Source organism: Penaeus japonicus, unplaced genomic scaffold (assembly GCF_977035675.1).
Source record: "Penaeus japonicus unplaced genomic scaffold, GWHDUDI00000001_assembly GWHDUDI00000013, whole genome shotgun sequence".
Classification (NCBI taxonomy): domain Eukaryota; kingdom Metazoa; phylum Arthropoda; class Malacostraca; order Decapoda; family Penaeidae; genus Penaeus; species Penaeus japonicus.
Genome location: NW_028234415.1, coordinates 45,551,992 through 45,572,361, shown reverse-complemented (window position 1 = coordinate 45,572,361; position 20,370 = coordinate 45,551,992). Strand labels below are relative to the sequence as shown.

General features: G+C 46.6%; 1 protein-coding gene across 1 annotated transcript in view; it reads left to right on the top strand.

The window, feature by feature from the left end:
- Window positions 1-20,370, top strand: part of LOC122257846 (cell adhesion molecule Dscam2) — a gene marked incomplete in the record, with an annotated part of 309,226 nt that overhangs the window by 220,135 nt on the left and 68,721 nt on the right. The window contains 4 exon segments of the mRNA XM_086543640.1: window positions 7,308-7,548; window positions 7,726-8,040; window positions 8,292-8,564; window positions 9,558-9,839. Coding sequence (XP_086399766.1) covers window positions 7,308-7,548; window positions 7,726-8,040; window positions 8,292-8,564; window positions 9,558-9,839 — 1,111 coding nt within the window.

Sequence of the window (20,370 nt, the reverse complement as noted above, 5' to 3'; positions counted from 1 at the left end):
TTTGATAATGGTATTGATGATGGTAATGATAATGATACCAACATTGATAATAACAATTATCGTTAGACTGATGTTAACAATGCTTAAAATAGCGATAGTAATGATGATAACGATAATGTTGATGATTATATATGTATTCTTATCATCATCATTACCATAGCAATTATTATCGTCTAAATAGTTATCATTATCATTATCCTCCTCAATAACATCAAGACCACCACGATCATCAATATACAGTAATTATATCGATCACTGTCATTATCCTTATCAATAAACATCATCCAGTGACATGCGTCCCATGCCTCCAAAAAAGACCGTAGGATCACCTGATTGTGATCCATTTCCTTTCCATTGATGTTTCCTTTTTTTTTTTTTTTTTTTTTTTTTCTGCCTTGACCAAGAAGGTTGTGTTGGAGGGAATTTCGTTTGAAAACTTTTTTTCAATTATTTGTGTCCGTTCTTCTTTTTTTTTTTAATGCCCTGTGTTCGTTCTTCCTTTTTTTTCAATTCTCTGTGTCCGTTCTTCCTCTTTTTCAATTCCCTGTGTCCGTTCTTCCTCTTTCCCAGTTCCCTGTGTCCGTTCTTCCTCTTTTTAATTCCCTGTGTCCGTTCTTCCTCTTTTCAATCCCCTGTGTCCGTTCTTCCTCTTTTTAATTCCCTGTGTCCGTTCTTCCTCTTTCCCAGTTCCCTGTGTCCGTTCTTCTTCTTTTTCAATTCCCTGTGTCCGTTCTTCCTCTTTCTCAATTCCCTGTGTCCGTTCTTCCTCTTTCTCAGTTCCCTGTGTCCGTTCTTCCTCTTTTTCAATTCCCTGTGTCCGTTCTTCCTCTTTTTTAATTCCCTGTGTCCGTTCTTCTTCTTTTTCAATTCCCTGTGTCCGTTCTTCCTCTTTCTCAGTTCCCTGTGTCCGTTCTTCCTCTTTCTCAATTCCCTGTGTCCGTTCTTCCTCTTTTTCAATTCCCTGTGTCCGTTCTTCCTCTTTCCCAGTTCCCTGTGTCCGTTCTTCCTCTTTCTCAATTCCCTGTGTCCGTTCTTCCTCTTTTTCAATTCCCTGTGTCCGTTCTTCTCTTTTCAAGGTCCCTTCTCGTGTCCGTTAATACTTTTTTCAATTCCCTGTGTCCGTTCTTCCTCTTTTTAATTCCCTGTGTCCGTTCTTCCTCTTTTTAATTCCCTGTGTCCGTTCTTCCTCTTTTTAATTCCCTGTGTCCGTTCTTCCTCTTTTTAATTCCCTGTGTCCGTTCTTCCTCTTTTTAATTCCCTGTGTCCGTTCTTCCTCTTTTTAATTCCCTGTGTCCGTTCTTCTCATTATCAGGTCCTGTGTCCGGTATCCCCTTTTCAATCCCAAATGTGTAGTTCTTCCTCTTTTTCAATTCCCTGTGTCCGTTCTTCCTCTTTCTCAATTCCCTGTGTCCGTTCTTCCTCTTTTTCAATTCCCTGTGTCCGTTCTTCCTCTTTCTCAGTTCCCTGTGTCCGTTCTTCCTCTTTTTCAATTCCCTGTGTCCGTTCTTCCTCTTTTTCAATTCCCTGTGTCCGTTCTTCCTCTTTTTCAATTCCCTGTGTCCGTTCTTCCTCTTTTTCAATTCCCTGTGTCCGTTCTTCCTCTTTTTCAATTCCCTGTGTCCGTTCTTCCTCTTTTTAATTCCCTGTGTCCGTTCTTCTTCTTTTTTCAATTCCCTGTGTCCGTTCTTCCTCTTTTTCAATTCCCTGTGTCCGTTCTTCCTCTTTTTCAATTCCCTGTGTCCGTTCTTCCTCTTTCTCAGGTCCCTGTGTCCGTTCTTCCTCTTTTTCAATTCCCTGTGTCCGTTCTTCTTCTTTTTCAATTCCCTGTTTCCGTTCTCCCTTTTTTTCAATTATCTGTGTCCTTTCTTCCCTTTTTATTCAATTCCCTGTGTCCGTTCCTTCCTTTTTTTCAATCCCAAGTGTCCCATATCCCGTTTTTTTCCTCTCTTTTTTAAATAAATTCCGCCTCTCCCTCCCTTCCCTTCCTTCGAGAACCAGGTCTCAGGTGTGCGTTGAGTCCCAGCCTAAGCGGACCTGATCGTTTAAGGGATCCATTAGCGACGAGCGAACCGCGGAGTCTGTCCTGTGGGCGCCGATTGCGTGCTGTGCCTCTCCGCTCCTTCCTTCCCTTCGTATTCGCTCTTCTCTTGTTCTCTTCTTGTCTGTTTGATTGTCTGTCGATCGGGGTTTTTTTTGTTGTCAATTGCTCTCTTTATCTCTCTTTGATATGTGTGTGTGTAGACGTACATACACAGATATATATATTTCTATATATATATATTTAGTTTATTTTTATATATATATATATAATAAAGATAATATATATATAATTATGTAATCATCTATGTATGTAACATCTATCTATCTATCTATATCATCTATCTATCTATCTATATCTCTCCTTCTCTCTCTCTCAATTTTCTCTCTCTCTCTCTTTTTATATATATTATATAATATAATATATATATATATAAATATTTATTATATAATTTTTATGTGTGTTGTGGTTTGTTGGGGGGATGGTGGTGTGTTGTGTGTGTGTGTGGTGTATGTGTGTGTGTTTGGTTGTTTGTGTGTTTGGGTGTGTGTACGTGTTTGTTTGCATATTTGAATATTCTTTAAAAACCCTTTTACCTCCGCCGATGATTTTTTGACGGGTTTTTTTGGTTTGTCAGTTTTAAATGCAAGAAAATTACTGGACAAATGGAATTTTTTTTGGTTTGGTTTTCCCCCCCCTCTTTTCCCTCTCTCCTCTTAAAAATCTTCTCCCCTCTTCCCCTCTTCCTCTCTCTCTCTTCCCCCCTCTCCCCTCCCTTTTCTCCTCCCTCTCTCCTCTTTTCTCCCTCTCCCTCCCTCTTTCTCTCTCATCTTCCTCCTCCTCTTTCTCTTTTCTCTTCCTCCTCTCCCTTCTCCTCTCTCTCTCCTCTTTCTCTCTCTCTTTCTCTCTCTCTCTCTCTCTCTCTCTCTCTCTCTCACTCCTTTCCTCTTCCTGCTCTCTCATCTCTCTCTCTCGTTCTCTTTCACACTCTTCTCCTTCTCTCCTCTCTCATCACTCTCTCTCCTGCACTCTCTCCTCTTCTCTCTCTCTTTCTCTCTATCACTCTCTCTCTCTCTCTCACTCTCCTCTCCTCGCCCCTCACTCTCTATTTCTCTCCACTCTCTCTCTCGCTATCTCTCACTCTTTCTCTCTCTCTCTACTTCTCCTCTCCTCTCTCTCTCCTCTATATCTCTCTCTACCTCCCCTACTCGTGTCATATCTTATCAGATCTCTCCGCATCTCTCTCTCTCTCCTCCCTCTATCTCTCTACTCCTCTCCTCTCCTCTCTCTATCCTATCGCCCTCTCTCCTCTCCTCTCTCTCCTCTCTTCTCTATCTTTATCATATCCTCCTTCTCCTCTTCTCTCTCTCTCTCTCTCTCTCTCGCTCTCCTACTCTCCCGCTAATCTCTCCCTCCTCGACCTATCTCTCTATCATATCATAATGATCTCTCTCATCTCTCTCGTGCTTTCTCATCTCTGCTCTCTTATCTCTATCTCTCTCTCTCTCTCCTCTATATCGATCCTAGCTCTATACTAGTCTCGCTCATCTCTCTCGATATTTATCTCTCTCATACTCGCTCTCTAATCCTCTCTCTCTGCTCTCTCTCTCTCATCTCTCTACTCTATCGCTCTATATCTCTGGATTCTTTATTAACCAAAAACTATCTCCTCTCTATTTGTCCTATTGTGGCTATAGAATACGTGGAATTGTAGGTTGTGTTAGAAATCAGATAAAGGGGAAAGTTGATGAATTCATGAGAAATGGATTTGTTTGTTGGAGGTTATCAGATGCATGTGTTTGGAGTATGTGGTGTGTTTGATATTTGGGATTGGTGTGTGGTGAGAATGTGGGTGTTTTTATGTGTTTTAGTTGATTGTAAAGAGAATTTTGTTGTAGTTTTTGTGTGAGTGTGTGGGGGGGTGTGAGGGTTAAGGGTGGTGGGGGATGAGTAGTTTATACGGAAGAAGAATGTAATGTTGGTTTTTTGTGTGTGGTGGTTTGGTTGTGATTTTATGGTGTATAGTTTGTTCGAATTGTTGAGTGTGTGTGATGGTGGGGGTGGTGATTGTGTTTGTGTTGAGGTTGGTGTTTGATGTAGGGGTTTGTTTGGTGTGTATTTATATTTTTTAGTTATATATAGAGAGAGATAAATATATATTTAATGATATTGAGTTAATATAGGATTTGTATATATGAATTGTGTGTTTATAGGATTGAATAGGGTAATGAAGTGTGTTATAATTAAATGGGGTTAGTTGGTAGGAAAAGGGTAATTATGTTAGTGGGTAGTTGGGGTGAATCGAAATATATGGCATTAGAGGTAAGAAGTCTCTTGAGACGGGGACGGGGGAAGATAATTGAAGATTTTACTATGTTACTTGCTTTTGAACTTTATGAGTAAAGATTATGGGATTTAAAATTAACATAATCGTCTCTATGTTTTTTATCTCTTTTAGCTAACTCTATCTCTATCCTCTCGCTACTAGCTCTATCTACTCTCTATATTATCTCATCTACAATATATATACCAGATACATATCTCACTCACTAACGCTACTATATATAATATTAGTATATAGCTATATCTATAGATATATCCTCTCTCTACTCCCTAGTTGCTAGAGAGAGTTCAACCTAGCCATCTCTTCGACAATCCCTCACACTCCTCCCCCCCCCCGCACCACCACGACCCACTTCCTCCAGCCTCCCCTACCTCTTCCCTGTTCTTCACCCTCCTCCTTCTCCCTCTCCTCTACTCTCTCCCTCTTTCAAATCCCCCATTCCTCATTCATTCTATGCCCTCCCTCCTCTCTCCTCCCCCTCCTCTTCCTCCTCCTCTTCCTCCTCCTCTTCCTCCCATTCTTCCTCCTCCTGCTCCTTATCACCCTCACCTTCCTCTTCCTCCTCTTCTTCCTCCACCTCGTCCCCCTTATCCTCCTCTCCTTACTCTTCCTCCTTCCCCACCGCCTCCTTTCCTCCCTTCCCTCGCCTCTTCCCCCCCCCCCCTTCACCCCATTCGGCCCTGACGGAAACACATTGATTATCATCGACTGCAGGTAATTTATTCGGGCGTAAGATGTGATTATGGATTCAGAAATTCAAGGCGAGTGGGCGTGCTATCGACAGGCGGAGAGCCTCTACTCCCCCCCCTCCTCCCCCACCCACTACCCATACTCTAACCCTATCTCCCCCCCCCCCACACACACACACACTTCCAATCAAACCCCACCCATAATTTCTACTACACTAAATGGCTGTCTTCACCCCATCCCCCCAACCCCCACCAACAATGCCCTCTACCCCCTCCCCCATCATCCCCCTCTCCTACCTCCCCCCACCCCCACCCCTTGATATTCAACCGAGGTGGCAGTCAACGCAACAACACTCTGGCGTTGACACCTCAAGGACAGGCACCTTAAGGACGGGCCGCCATTCCCCTGCTTGTGCTCCTTCTCCAAGGGGACGCTTCGGCTTGACGTCGTCGCTGATGCTGGTCTTGTGGTTTTGGTGTTTTGTCATTCTTCTTTGGACAAACAGAATTATGGGCGTATTTCTTTCTCTCCGCCTTTATAAGTAGATGGATAAGTAGATATATAAATAAGCTTTGAAATAGCACACACACACACACGCACACACACACACACACACACACACACACACACAACCACAAAAACACCACACACATTATTTTTATATATATATATACTATATATATATATATTCTATAAATATATATATATATATCTAGGTGTTGTGTGTGTGTGTGTGTTGTGTGTTTTTGTGGTGTGTGTGTACATATATATATGTTCTTATATATTGTACATATATATAATGTACAGATCTATTATATATATTCTTTATCTCATATATATATCTATCTCTTTATATATATTATATAAATATATTATATCTATTATTATATATAATATATATTTATTATATATTTATAAATGTTATATATCTTTATATATATATATTGGGGACTCGGTTGCGAACTGGTTAGAGCATCGGACGTTGAATGAAATGACGAGGATCTGAGTTGTGCGTTCGAATCCGGCTGGTGAGTTGTTACTTGGCAAGGAACTTTACCTCGATTGCATATGCGTGTATACTCATATGTGTTATGAATACCCCCCCCCCGAATACATTTTAGGGCCAGTAGAGTGGGGGGTACCTGGCCTAACCTCTTGAGAGGCCTACGTACAGCAGTGGAGGATACAGATGTTGAGGAGAAAAAAAAAAAAAAAAAAAAAAAAAAAAAAAATAAAAAAAAAAAAAAAAATATATATATATATATATATATATTATATATATATATTTATATATATGTCTGTATTTTTATATATATACATATATATATTTATATACACTATATGTGGGTATGTATGTTGAATTTATATATAGTTATATATATATATATATATAATATATATATATATATATTTATATATTCTATATATATATATATTTTATATAAAATATACAGATAGACAAACTATCTATGTGTGTATATATATATATATCTATATATATATATTATATTATTTCTTTATATATATATATCTATATACATATATATATTAATATATACTATATATATATTTATTATATTTATGTACATATATATATATATATATATATATATTAAAGATTTATTATATATATATCTTTTACATACATATAAATTAAATTATCATATATATGTATTATTTATATACATATATACACTCATAGATGTGTATATTATGTTTATATATATATATATATTTTAAAATATATTATATATATATATATTTCAACTTATATCCATATACATATATGATTACATATATATATTATATATATTATAAATATATATTATATATTATATATCTAATATATATATTTTATATTTAATATATAAATATATATATTTATATATCCTATATATAGATATATTATATTATTATTTACATTTATATACATATTACTATAGTTTATACATATAATATATATATATATATGTACTATATATAAATATATATATATATCTATATATATATATTTTATATATATACATATATGTCGTGTTGTGTGTGTGTGTGAGTGTGTGTGTGTGTGTGTGTGTGTGTGTGTTACATATATTATTACATATGTGTGTGAGTGGTGTTTTGTAGTAGTGAATCGTCTATTTGCAAATCAGTTCTATACCATCTTCAGTCTCGGTATATATTCCGCATCTCTACCCCCCCCCCCCCCTCGTCTGACCCCCTCCCCTCCCCCCACAGACGGTGTCCGCCGGGAGCCGCGTGAGCGTGCGCTGCCGCGTGCAGGGCTCCCCGGTGGCGGAGGTGCGCTGGTACAAGGACGGCTCTCCGCTGCACACCCACACGCACGCCCACCTCATGCTGCAGGGGCGCGACACGCTGGTGATCACGGGCGTGGGCGAGAGGGACGCGGGCGTGTACCAGTGCGTGGCGGCCAACAGCCTGGGCGAGGCACAGGCGTCCAGTCAGATCAGCATCCGAGGTGAGTCGTCCTCGTCGTGTTGATATGCTAATGATGACGATGCTGGTGATGAGATTCTTTCTTAGTTGGACCTCATGACACTCGTGCCCAGCCTCATGATGCCCCCCCTCCCCCCCCCCCCCCCCCCCCCCCCCCCCCCCCCCCCCCCCCCCCCCCCCCCCCACCCCCCTCCCCCAGACTCCGTGCCCAGCCTCCGCCACACGTTCATCGAGCAGACGCTACAGCCCGGGCCGCCCGTGTCCCTCAAGTGCACCGCCCTCGGCCACCCGACGCCCGTCATCACCTGGTCGCTGGACGGCCGCCCGCTCGCGCCCTCCAGCGGCCACTACGGCGGCCAGCGCGTGGGCGTGGGCTCGTGGGTGGACGTAGGCGGGCAGGTGGTCAGCCAGGTCAACATCAGCAGCGCCGGACCCATGGACGGCGGCCTGTACGCCTGCGCGGCCGCCAACTCCGCCGGAAGGGTCGCCCACAGCGCCAGGCTCAACGTCTACGGTGGGTCCAGCACGCCCTCGGGCCGCCCGTTCCCCGCTGACAAGAGTAAATTCATGGAAATCCTTATTGCTTTTGGTTCGCTATCTATGCGCGCTGATTCAGTCTCAGTTGTACTAATTATGTATTCTTACGCCTTCACCCCCACTCCCTCCCCTCCACCAATCCCGACCTTCTGCTTTCAACCCCTTCTCCCCCTCCCTCCAACCCCCTGCACCCCCTTCTCCCCCCTCCCCCTCCCCCCCACCCCACAGGCCCCCCCAGCAGCCGCCCCCCGTCCAACGTGACCGTGGTGGACGGCTCGGAGGCGACGGTGGTGTGTCCGGTGGCCGGGTACCCGATCAAGTCGGTGACGTGGACGCTGCACGGCCGACCCTTGAGCCCGAAGCCGCGCAGGTCCCCGAGGGCGGACGGCAGTCTCGTCTTCCAGAGCGTCGAGGCCGAGCAGGACGTCGGCCGCTACACCTGCACGGCCTCCAACGCGCAGGGCAGGACCGCCACCGCCTCCTTCATCCTCGACGTCCTCAGTGAGTGGTGTGGGCGAAGGCGCCGCAGGGACGGACTTGCCGACGCCGCCCCTTGTGTGGCTCTTGATGATATTGGTATCATGACCAGTATCATCACTGCTATTATCGTTATTGTTATAAATTGTCACTGTTGTTGCTATTGTTGTTATTCCCTTCATTATCATTACTTTCTTTATTACTACCATGATCATTATCGTCACCCTTACATTTATTCTCAGTATCATGAGTGAGAATAAGATAAAGAGAGAGAAAATAGAGAAAAATAGAGAACGAAAGAAAAAGAGAGTACGTGCGACAGAGAGAGAGTGAGCGGGAGAGAGAGAGAGAGAGAGAGAGAGAGAGAGAGAGAGAGAGAGAGAGAGAGAGAGAGAGAGAGAGAGAGAGAGAGAGAGAGAGAGAGAGAGAGAGAGACAGACAGAGAGAGAGAGAGACGCAGAGAGAGAGAAAGATAGAAAGAGAGAGAGAGAGAAAGACGCAAAGAGAGAGAGAGAGAGAGAGAGAGACGCAGAGACACACAGAGAGAGAGAGAGGCGCAGAGAGATAGATAGTGATAGAGAGAGAAAGAGAGACAGAGAGAGAGAGAGAGAGAGAGAGAGAGAGAAGGAGAGAGATAGACAGACAGATAAACAGACAGAGAGAGAGAGAGAGAGAGAGCGGGTCGCTCTCTCATTCCTCTGTAATTGATAGTAAACACACTTCATCATTGCATATCCGTATTTTCTCCATTTTTTTAATGATTTTTTTTCAATAGATGCCGAAGGAGTGGAAATTGCATAGTTTTGCTCTATTGTTACGTATTGTTTGTTTTCGGAATTGTCATTAGTAGTATGTGTGTGTGTGTGCGTGTGTGTGTGTATGTGTGTGTGAGTGTGTGTGTGTGTGTGTGTGTGTCTGTGTGTGTATGAGTATGTGTGTGTTTATGTTTGAGAATATGTGCATCAACCCACATACCACAAACTCAATTTCACCCCCCCCCCCCTTCCTCCCTCACAGAACCGCCCGTGCTCGCCGAATTGAAGTTCCCCGCCGGCCTGGTGGAGGGTATGCGGTTCTCGCTGTCCTGCTCCCTGCTGAGCGGCGACCTGCCCATCAGCCTGCGGTGGGAGAAGGACGGGCGCCCGCTCCCCAGGGACCCCGTGCTGACGGAGACTCACTCGCAGTTCTTCACCAACCTCGTCTTCACCGACATCCGCGGGAGGCACGCCGGGGAGTACAGCTGCACGGCCTCCAACGCCGCCGCCTCCTCCTCCGTTACGGCTACCATGCACGTGCGCGGTGAGTGAGTGCTTTCGTGCGCGTGAGTGCTTTCGTGCGCCTTTTGTTATTTGGTATTTCCTTCTGTGTCTCCCTTTCCTTGGTCTTCCTTCTTCTACCTCCCTAATTTCATTCTTCTATCTGCTCCTATCTCTTTTGTTTCCTTCTCCCTCTCTCCTAATTTCTTTCATTCTATCCTTGCCTATCTCCCTATCTCTTCTATCCCCTGCCTCCTTCGCTCCCTATCTCTCCCTATTTCTCCCGTTCCCTATCTCATTCTTCCTTCCACCTCTCAATTTCTTTCTATCCCTCCTTCATTCCCTCCCTCTCTGTCACCCTACGTCACCTATTCCCTCCCTCCTTCTCTCCCTGTCTCTCCCTATTTCTCTCAATCTCTCCTTCCTTTCCTCCCTTCTTCTCTCCTTTCTACCTACCCGCTCTCCCTGTTTCCCTATTTCTTTCCTTTTTTTCCCTTTATTCCTCTGCCCATTTCGCTTCTTGGACACATGACTGTCACAACGCTTGAACTTACTCGCCCTACGTTCCTTTCTCTCTCTCTCTATCTATCTATCTATCTATCTATCTTTCTCTCTCTCTCTCTCTCTCTCTCTCTCTCTCTCTCTCTCTCTCTCTCTCTCTCTCTCTCTCCTCTCTCGCTCTCTCTATCTCTCTCCTCCTCTCTCTCTCTCTCTCTCCTCTCTCTGTCCTCAGCCCACCCTCACCGCCCCCCGCTCTTTCTCTCTCTCTCATTCTCGCTCTCTCTCTCGCTCCCCCCTTTATCTCCTCTCATCTCTCTCTCTCTCTCTGTCCTCTCCAGCCCTCCCTCCCCCCCCCCCTCTCTCTCTCTGGCGCTCATCGCTCTCCTTCCTCAAACTCTTCTCTCTCTCCTCTCTCTCTCGTCTCGCTCCCTCTCGCTCTCGCTCTACTCTCTCTCCCCTCTCGCCCCCTCGCTCCTCTCTATCTCTCGCCATCCTCTCTCTCTCTGCTTCTCGCTTCTTCTCATCTTTCTCCCGCCTCACCCCCCCCCCCACCCCCACCCCCTCGCTCTCTCTCTCGTCGCATTCCTTTTGCCTCTTCTCTTTCTCCCCCCCTCTCGTTGTCTCGCTTGCTCATCTTTCCTCTCTCTCTCGCTCCTCTCTTCCTCTCTCTCTCTCTCTCTCTCTCTCTGTGTTCTCTTCTCTCCTCTCTCTCTCTCACTCTCTCGCTCTCGCTCGCACGTCCTCCGTCACCTCTCACTCTCCTCTCTCTCTCTCTCTCTGCCCTCCCTCCTCCCTCCCTCCCACCCTCCCCTCCGCCCCCCCTCTCTCATCTCTCTCTCCTCTTTCTCTCTCTCTCTCCGCTCCCCTCTCTCTCCGCTCCTCTCTCTCTCTCCGCGCCTCTCCGTCGCTCTCTCTCTCTCTCCCTCTCTCCTCTCTCATCCTCTCTCGCGGGCTTCTCTCTCGCCTCTTCTCTCCCTTCCTCTCGGTCTCTGTCTCTCTCTCTCCCTCTCCTTCTCGCTCGCTCATCTCTCCCTCTCCCCTCCTCCCACCCTCCCTCCCCCCCCCCCCCTCTCTCTCTCGATCTCTCTCTCTCCCCTCTCGTCTCTCTCGCTCGCTCCGCTCTCTCCCTCTCTCTCGCCCTCCTCTCCTCCCTCCCTCTCCCCCCCTCTCTCTCTCTCTCTCTCTCCCCCCCCTTCCCTTCGCTCACTCTCTCTCTCTCTCTCTCTCTCCCTCCCGCCTCTCTCCTCATCTCTACCTCTGTCTCTATCTCTCTCTCTTCTCCTCTTCTCTCTCTCTTCTCGATCTCTCTCCTCTCTCATCTCTCCCCTCTCCCCCCCCCCTTCCTCCTCTCCCTCTCCCCCTCTCCCTCTCCCCCTCCTCTCATCTCCGCTCTCTCTCTCTCCATACTCTCTCTCTCTCTCTGTCTCTCTCTCTCTCCTCTCCCTCCCTCCACTCTCTCTTCTAGCTATCTCTCTCTCTCTCTCTCTCCCTCCCCGTCCCCCCTACCCCCCCTCTCTCTCTCTTCATCTCTGCTGATTGGTTTGTTGCTATATTACGTAATGTTTGAGGATGGGGATGGATGTGAAGCAGAGAGGTAATGGTGTTAGGAGGTTAGTTAAGATGTTTGGGGTGTTGGGGGGTTGGGTAGTAATTAGAGGGAAAGAGATGAATGTAGGTTGAGGGGATGGTGGTGGAGGTGTTTGTATTTATTTATTGATAGGGTGGGGGATGAGGGGGGTATGGGGGGGGTAGGGGGTTGGGATTGTGGGGGGGGGGTTGTTTTAGGGGGTTGATTGTTGGGTTGGTAGTTATTGTGTTTTTGGTGGGATGGGAGGTGTGATGGTGTTTTATTTGGTTGGGGTGGGGGGGTGTTTTAGTATGGGGATTAGGATGGAGTGGGAGTTGTTGTTTGGTTGTTATGTTTGAGGGGGTAAGGGGTTGGGTGGAGGGTGGGGGGTTTGTGTGGGTGGTGTGGTGGTGAGGGTGGGGGGTATGTGGGGTGGGGGGGGGGGGGGGGGGGGGTGGTGGTGTTTTAGGTTGGTTTGGAGGATTTGAGGGTTTAATTGTGTGAGTTTGGAAATGTTTTTGGGTGTGTGGAGTTTTTTTTTTTAATTTTTTTTTTTTGTTTTTGATATATGTTAGATTTGTGTATGTATGAGGTTTAATATGAGGTGTATGGTTTATTGGGTGTGAGTTTTAAATTGTATATAAGGGGGTGGTAGATATTTTGAATTGGTATTGATTATAATTATAATAGAATAATAATACTAATATAAAGTCGAAAATAAATCATCAGACAAGATAATATTATATGAGTATTTTAAATGAGTGGGGGGCAAATAACTAGAATGTTCACACTGTCGAAGAATTTCCGAGTGACAAGTTTGATGATCATCTCCGTTCATGTCGTGTCAGCCGGTCTGGTTAGGAAGGCCGGGAACATAACCACACTTTGGAAAAAGCCTTGGCGGTTGACAGGCAGAACAGGAGGTGCTTGACGGCTTTAATTAAGCTTGAGAGAGCGGCATTAAGAGCCGTGTCCTCCTCCTCTCCATCCCCCGCTCTCTCCTTTTTCTTTGCTTTTTTCTCCCTTCTCCTACTTTTCACTATCATTTTTCGGCTTCATCTCCTCGCTTCGTGCTCTCTTTCTCTTCCTTTCATCTTCTTTTTTTTTCTTCTTCTTCTTCTTTTTCTTTTTTTTTTTCTTATCCTTAACTTTTCCCTTCCTTCTCTTGCCTTACTTTCTCGCGTTATCTGTAGCCCTTTTTCGTCCTTCGCTTTGTTTTTTCTTCCTTTTCTAGTTTTTCTTCACATTTTCACATTTTCCTTTTCTTCCTCCACCTCCTCTTTCTCCTCCTTCTCATCTTCATCCTCTTCTTCCTCATCGTTCACTCAGCCACTTTTTCTTCTGCCTCCTCTTCGTCGTCTTCGGTTTGTCGCACTTCTACGCCTCCTTCGCTCTCTCCCTCTTTGCTACAGCTCCCCTTTTCCTGCTATGCTCCTCTCCGCCACTTCCTCCTCCTCCGCCTTCCTCCTCCTCTCCTTTCCTCCTCTCTCCTCTCCTCTTCCGGGCCCTCCTCCTCCTCCTCCTCCTCTCCTCCTCCTCCTCCTACCTTTTCCTACCTCCTCCTTCTCTTCCTCTTATCTCCTCCTCACTCCTCCCTCCTTCTCCTCCTCCTTCTCCTCCTCCTCCTCCTACTTTCCTCTCCTCCTCCTCCTCTTCTCTCTCCTCCTCCATCCTCCTCCTCCTCAACTCCTCCTCACTCCTCCTCCTCCTCCTCCTCCTCCTCCTCCTCCTCTCTCCTCTTCCTCCTCCTCCTCCTCCTCCTCCTCCTCCTCCTCCCCTCTTCCTCCTCCTCCTCCTCCTCCTCCTCTTCCTCCTCCTCCCCTTTCCTCCTCTTCCTCCTCCTCCTCCTCTTCCTCCTCCTCCTCCTCCCCTTTCCTCCATTCGCTCCTCTTCATTTCTCCTTCCTCGGCCTCCTCCCTTCCTCTCTTCCTCCCTCGCCAAGAGGACAATATCATCCTCACATCGAGTACGTAATTACAGGCGCCTTAATTGCGATGGCTGTAAACTTGATCATTAACACGGGATTTTACCGCTAATAATTTGGGTTGGAATTGAGATCATTATATTACGCGTTTAATCATCTTCGCCGATAGTGTTCTAGGTTCTCTCTATCTGTCTGTCTCACTTTGGTCGTCCGTTTGTCTGTCTGTCTGTCTGTTTGTATCACTTTGTGTCTGTCTCTCTGTGTGTTTGTCTCACTTTCTGTCTGTCTGTTTGTCTCTCAATTTGCCTAACTTCTTACCACTGCTCTCGTGCCTAGTTCTGCTCTCAGCTCCCTTTATGGGCCCCTGGCTCTTCTCTCTCTCTCTTCTAAGTCTTGGCCCCCCCTCTCTCTCTCTCTCTCTTTCTCTCTCTCTCTCTCTCTCTCTCTCTCTCTCTCTCTGTCAATTTACATATATCTGATTTTTCTGACTGCTTGCTTGATTGTCTTATCTTTTTCGTTTATCTGTGTTTATCTATTTATCTATATTCATCTCTTTGCCTGTGTTTATTTCCGTCTGTATTTCTGATTTTCTTTGTTTCTTTTCTCCCTCTTCCTCTCCTCCCTTTCTCCCTCCCTCCCTCTTTCCTTTCTTTTCTCTCTCTCTCCCTCCTACCCTTTTCCCCCCCTCCTTTTTCTCTCCCCCCCCCCCCTCTCCCTCTCCTTCCCCCCCTTTCTCTCTCTCTCCATCCCCTCTCCTATCTCTCCCATCTCCACAGAGCTCCCTACCATCATGCGTTTCATCTTCCACGCGGAGGGAAATGCACACTTCCTGGTCCCGTCGACATGAACGGGAGGGGACAACCTGCCATTGAATGCATCCGATGATTTTAAAACGGCCGACTCATACAGTATTGAAAGCGGGTGTACGCCGTTCTCTGTGCATAATTTACAACCGTGTCAATCACTGGGAATTAATTTTCACGAACTAAATGTCATGGCGTAGTTATGTCACAACACACGCGAGTGAGTGAGTGATGGGGAGGAGGAGGAGGAGGAGGAGGAGGAACTGAACCTTGTTCTGTTGTATCTCTCCTCTCTTTTCTCCTTTTCTATCTATTTAAGTCTATTCTCGTCTCTATCCTCACTCTCTTTCTCTGCAACTCTCCTCCCCACTCACTTTCTCTCCCTCCTTTTCTCCCTGTCTCCCTCCCCCCATCCCCCCTCTTACCTCCCCTCTTGCTCTCGCCATCCTTTCTATCTTCTCCTTTTCTATTCACTTTCTTCCACCTTTTCTCCCTTCTATCCCCCCTCTTGCCTCCCCTCTTGCTCTCGCCATCCTTTCTATCTTCTCCTTTTCTCCTTTCTTCACTTTCTCTCCCACCTTTTCTCCCTGTCTCCCTCCCCCCATCCCCCCTCTTACCTCCCCTCTTGCTCTCGCCATCCTTTCTATCTTCTCCTTTTCTCCTTTCTTCACTTTCTCTCCCACCTTTTCTCCCTGTCTCCCTCCCCTCCATCCCCCCCTCTTACCTCCCCTCTCGCTCTCGCCATCCTTTCTATCTTCTCCTCTTCTCCTTTCTTCTCTCTTTCCTTCCTCGTACGCCCGTGACTCTCACTAAACTCCGACATTTTGCGTTCGTGTCCGGGCGGCGTAAACATTCGTGTAATCGTCTTGTCTCTAATGTCATGCAGACTCAAAATTGCAACGCTCTAATGGGCCGACTCGCTGATACCCGCTTTCTTGTGCTCATTTTTGGACTCATGCTTGCATTTCATTTGTTTTTGTTTTTTGTTTGTTTGTTTTTTTATGGCTGTCACAATTCATTATTCCCTATCATTATGCTCTACCTCGTTCTCTTTTTTTTTTTTTGGGGGGGGGGGGAAGGGGGGTACCAAAATCGTCTTTGGCTTCTCTTCTCTTGCATATGTTTACTCACCTTCCTCTTCTTCCTCTTCTCCTCCTTCTCATCTCTTCTCCTCTTTCTTCCTTAATCCTACTCACTTCCTTAATTTTCCTCTTCTTCTTTCTCACTTCATCTTCCTACTTCTCTTCCTCCACCTCCTCCTCCTCTCTCCTCCCTCCTCCCTCCTCGATTTTCTCTTCTTCCTCATCCTCATCACATTTCTCCCCCGTCCCTCCTCCCTTTTCCCTCCTTTCTCCTCCTTCCTTCCTATTCCTCCTCCTTCTCTTCCACCTCCTCTTCCTACTCCTACTCTTCCTAATCAACCTTTTACTTCTACTTCTTACTCCTCCTCCTCCCCCCTCTTCCTCTTCCTCCTCCTCCATCTCCTCCTTCATCCTCCTCCCCCACCTCCTCCCTTCTCTCTTCTCCCTCTTCCTCCTCCTCCTCCTCCTCCTACCACCCTCCTCCCTTCCTCTTCCTCCTCCTCCCTCCCTCCTCCCTTCCTCTTCCTCCTCCTCCCATATCCCTCTTCCTCTCCCCCTCCTCCATCTCTTAGCTTTACGTATTTCTATCAACACAAATTTCATCGACGTTATTTTTAGGATCCAATCATTTTCGTAAGAGTTTGTTGAATGTTTTTTTTTTTCTCTTATTTCTGTTTTCCTCTCTTTTGCTTCTCCCTTTTTTTTAAATGTTTGTAGTGTATCAGGGGACCTTAGACACCGTGGAAATGAAACTACATCCCCGGAGAAGAGGGATCGCCGAGCTTATTGCAGAGTCAGTGTGATGGCCACTTGGGTTTATTTGCAGCTTGAATCCGGATGGGAATTTTTTCTTTTCTTTTCTTTTTTTCCTGTTCGTTTGTCTATTTCTCCTTGATTTATCTTTCGGTCTCTCTCTCGGTCTTTCTGTCTCTTTCTCTCGTTTTGGATTTTTTTTTTCTTTCTTTCGTTTTCTATCTAGCTCTCTATCTATCTTTTTATCTATCTATCTATAAATTTATCTTTCCCTCCTTCCCTTCTCTCCTTCTCCCTCTCCCTTCCCTTATTTCCCCTCTTCCACCTCTCTTACTATCCTCTCTCCCCTCCCCGTCCAATTCCCTCCTCCTCCTCCCTCCCTCCCCTCTCTATACCACCCGCCCACCTCCCACCTCCCCCTCCCCCGTCCCCTCTCGCCCTCCCTCTCTATACCACCCACCCACCTCCCACCTCCCCCTCCCCCGTCCCCTCTCTTTCTCCCCGACCCCCACCCTCCTTCTTCTTTTTTTTTCCTTCCTCCTAAATAACGAGCAACTAATGACGAACCTTAATTAGTTCTTGCCTCTTTTGTTCTGTCGCATTTTTGACTCGTCCGCCACTCGTATGTGAACGAAAGGTCCCAAGTGGAATCCCTAAGTGGAGCTGGTGTGTATGGGAACGAAAGGTCCCAAGTGGAATCCCTAAGTGGAGCTGGTGTGTATGGGAACGAAAGGTCCGAAGTGGAATCCCTAAGTGGAGCTGGTGTGTATGGGAGCGAAAGGTCCCAAGTGGAATCCCTAAGTGGAGCTGGTGTGTATGTGAACGAAAGGTTCGAAGTGGAATCCCTAAGTGGAGCTGGTGTGTATGGGAACGAAAGGTCCGAAGTGGAATCCCTAAGTGGAGCTGGTGTGTATGGGAACGAAAGGTCCCAAGTGGAATCCCTAAGTGGAGCTGGTGTGTATGGGAACGAAAGGTCCCAAGTGGAATCCCTAAGTGGAGCTGGTGTGTATGGGAACGGAATCCCTAAGTGGAGCTGGTGTGTATGGGAGCGAAAGGTCCCAAGTGGAATCCCTAAGTGGAGCTGGTGTGTATGTGAACGAAAGGTTCGAAGTGGAATCCCTAAGTGGAGCTGGTGTGTATGTGAACGAAAGGTCCCAAGTGGAATCCCTAAGTGGAGCTGGTGTGTATGGGAACGAAAGGTCCCAAGTGGAATCCCTAAGTGGAGCTGGTGTGTATGGGAACGAAAGGTCCCAAGTGGAATCCCTAAGTGGAGCTGGTGTGTATGGGAACGAACACCAATTGGAATCCCTTTGTCTGTTATTTTCTTCCTAATGGAATCCCTAAGTGGAGCTGGTGTGTATGTAATGAAAGGTTCGAAGTCTCTCTCCTAAGTTTATTCTCTCTTTTCTCATCCCCCTCCCTAATGGAGCTATTTAGGGAACTCATCCCTGGAATCCCTAAGTCTCGGTCTCTCTGGAACTTTCCCAAGTGAATCCCTAAGTGGATAGTATATATGGAACTAACACAGATTCGCGATTTATTTGCTTGATATATTTCTATCTTTCGTTTTTATATCTTTTTTTTTTATATGGGTAATACTTGTCTCTTATGTAATATATATATGTTTTTTCTCTCTCTCTATCTTCTATTTATTCTCTATCTCTTTCTCTCTCTCTCTCTCTCTATCTATCTCATTTCTTCTCTCTCTCTCTCTCTCTTCTCTCTCTCTCTCTATCTTATAATATATATATTATATATATATAATATATATATATATATATATATATATATATATATACTATATTATATTATATATATCTAATATATATCTATATCTCTCCTCTCAATCTCTCTCTCTCTATCTCTACTCTATCTCTCTATCTCTTTCTCTCTCCTCTCTCTCTCCTCTCTCCTCTCTCCTCTCTCTCCCCTCTCTCTCTCCTCTCTCTCTCTCTCCTCTCTCTCCTCTCTCTCTCTCTCTCTCTCTCTCTCTCCTCTCTTCTCTCTCTCTCTCTCTCTCCTCTCTTCTCTCTCTCTCTCTCTCTCCTCTCTTCTCTCTCTCTCTCTCTCTCTCTCTCTCTCTCTCTCTCTCTCTCTCTCTCTCTCTCTCTCTCTCTCTCTCTCTCCCTCTCCCACCTTCCGCGTGGGTGAAAAGCAAAGTCATTTCGGCTGCCTCCGGTGCGTCCTGAGGAGAGTGTCAACACAGTCTCAGAACTTTATATCATAAATGAGATAATGAAAAAGCGATGAGGAATTAGCGGTGAGATAAGGGAAATGTGATAAAGATAAGGAACTGGAGAGGAGATACGGAGGATGCATTAGCGATGAAAAAAAGGTTATTGTTATAAAAATGAGGAATGTTCGAGCATAAAAAGGTAGGGTATTGTAATAGCTTTGAATTTCATTGTTTTTTTGTTTTTGTTTTTGGTGATGATTGTTTTTGTAAATGATAAGGTTCGTATTTCAAAATAATTTAATGATTCATGGATGTGACACGTGCATTATGAACGTCATATTAAATTTTGAGTCGAGTTTTAGTTATGTTTTCACGTTGATTTAAAGAGTGAAACTGGAAAAAAAAAACATTTGATTAAAAGAACTTTTAGAAATACTAGAACCATCGACTTACATCTCGGAAATATATCTATCACATGTCATTACCCTTTGTCTTATAGAGAAATGAGTGACCCCTCGCAGTCCACTCTATTTCCCTGTTTCATTGTCCGTTTTAAGCGAAGTGCGTTTTGCGAGAGGTCGCTCGGTCGGTCGCGTGCGTGTTAGTGCGCCCCGTGTTATAACAATATTTGTGTTCGCTTACACGCGCCGTCCATTAATTTCGAACTGTTTCCTGAAAGCCATTAGTGACCGCCGCCCAGAAACACATACACTCCCTCCTTACCCCCCCTCCCCCTCCTTACCCCTCCCCCTCCTTACCCCTCCCCCTCCCGCCGCCCAGAAACACATACACTCCCTCCTTACCCCTCCCCCTCCCCCTCTCCCTCCTTACCCCTCCCGCTCCCCCTCCTTACCCCTCCTTACCCCTGCCGTTCCTTACACCTCCCCCTCCTTACCCCTCCCCCTCCCCCTCCCCCACCTTTAACCCTTCTTCCTCCTCCTCACTGCCCCTGACTCCCCATTTCAACTTTCCACCTCTTCATACTCCTCCTCCTCCTCTTCCTCCTGCTCTTCCTCCTCCTCCCCCTTCTCCTCCTCCTCCACCTCCTCCTCCTCCTCCTCCTCCTCCTCCTCCTTCAGCTCCTCCTCCTCCTCCCTTTCTTTCCCACTCCCACCCACTCCTTTCTCCAACCTCTCCCTTCCCTTCGCCCATTTCATCCTACAGCCGTCCATCCCCATTTCTTCTTCCCCCTCCCTTCTCTCCTCCCCTCCCCTCCCCTCCCCTCGCCTCCCTTCCCCCCACTCCTTTCCCTTCCTGCCCCACTCTATTCCCCCCCTCCCTCCCTTCTTCCTTCCCCTCCCCTCGTCTCCCCTCCTCCCCCTCCCTCCCTTCTTCCTTCCCCTCCCCCCCCTCCATCCCTTCTCCCCTCCCCTCCCCTCGTCTGCCCTCCCCCTCTTTTCCCCTCCTGCCCCCACTCTATCTTCCCTCCCCCTTCCTCCCTTCTCCCCTCCCCTCCCCCCTCCTTTCCCCTCCTGCCCCCACTCTACCTCCCCTCTCCCCTTCCTTCCTCCCTTCTCCCCCCTCCCTCCCTTCTCCCCTCCCCCCCTCGTCTCCTCTCCACCCTCCTTTACCCTCCTGTCCCACTCTATCTCCCCTCCCCCCTCCCTCCCTTCTCCCTTCCCCTCCCCTCGTCTCCCTTCCCCCCATCCCCTCCCCTCGTCTCCCTCCCCCCCTCCCCCTCTCCCTCCCCTCCCCCCTCCCTCCCTCCTTTCCCCCCTCCCTCCCTTCTCCCTTCCCCTCCCTTCTCCCCCCTCCCTCCCCTCATCTC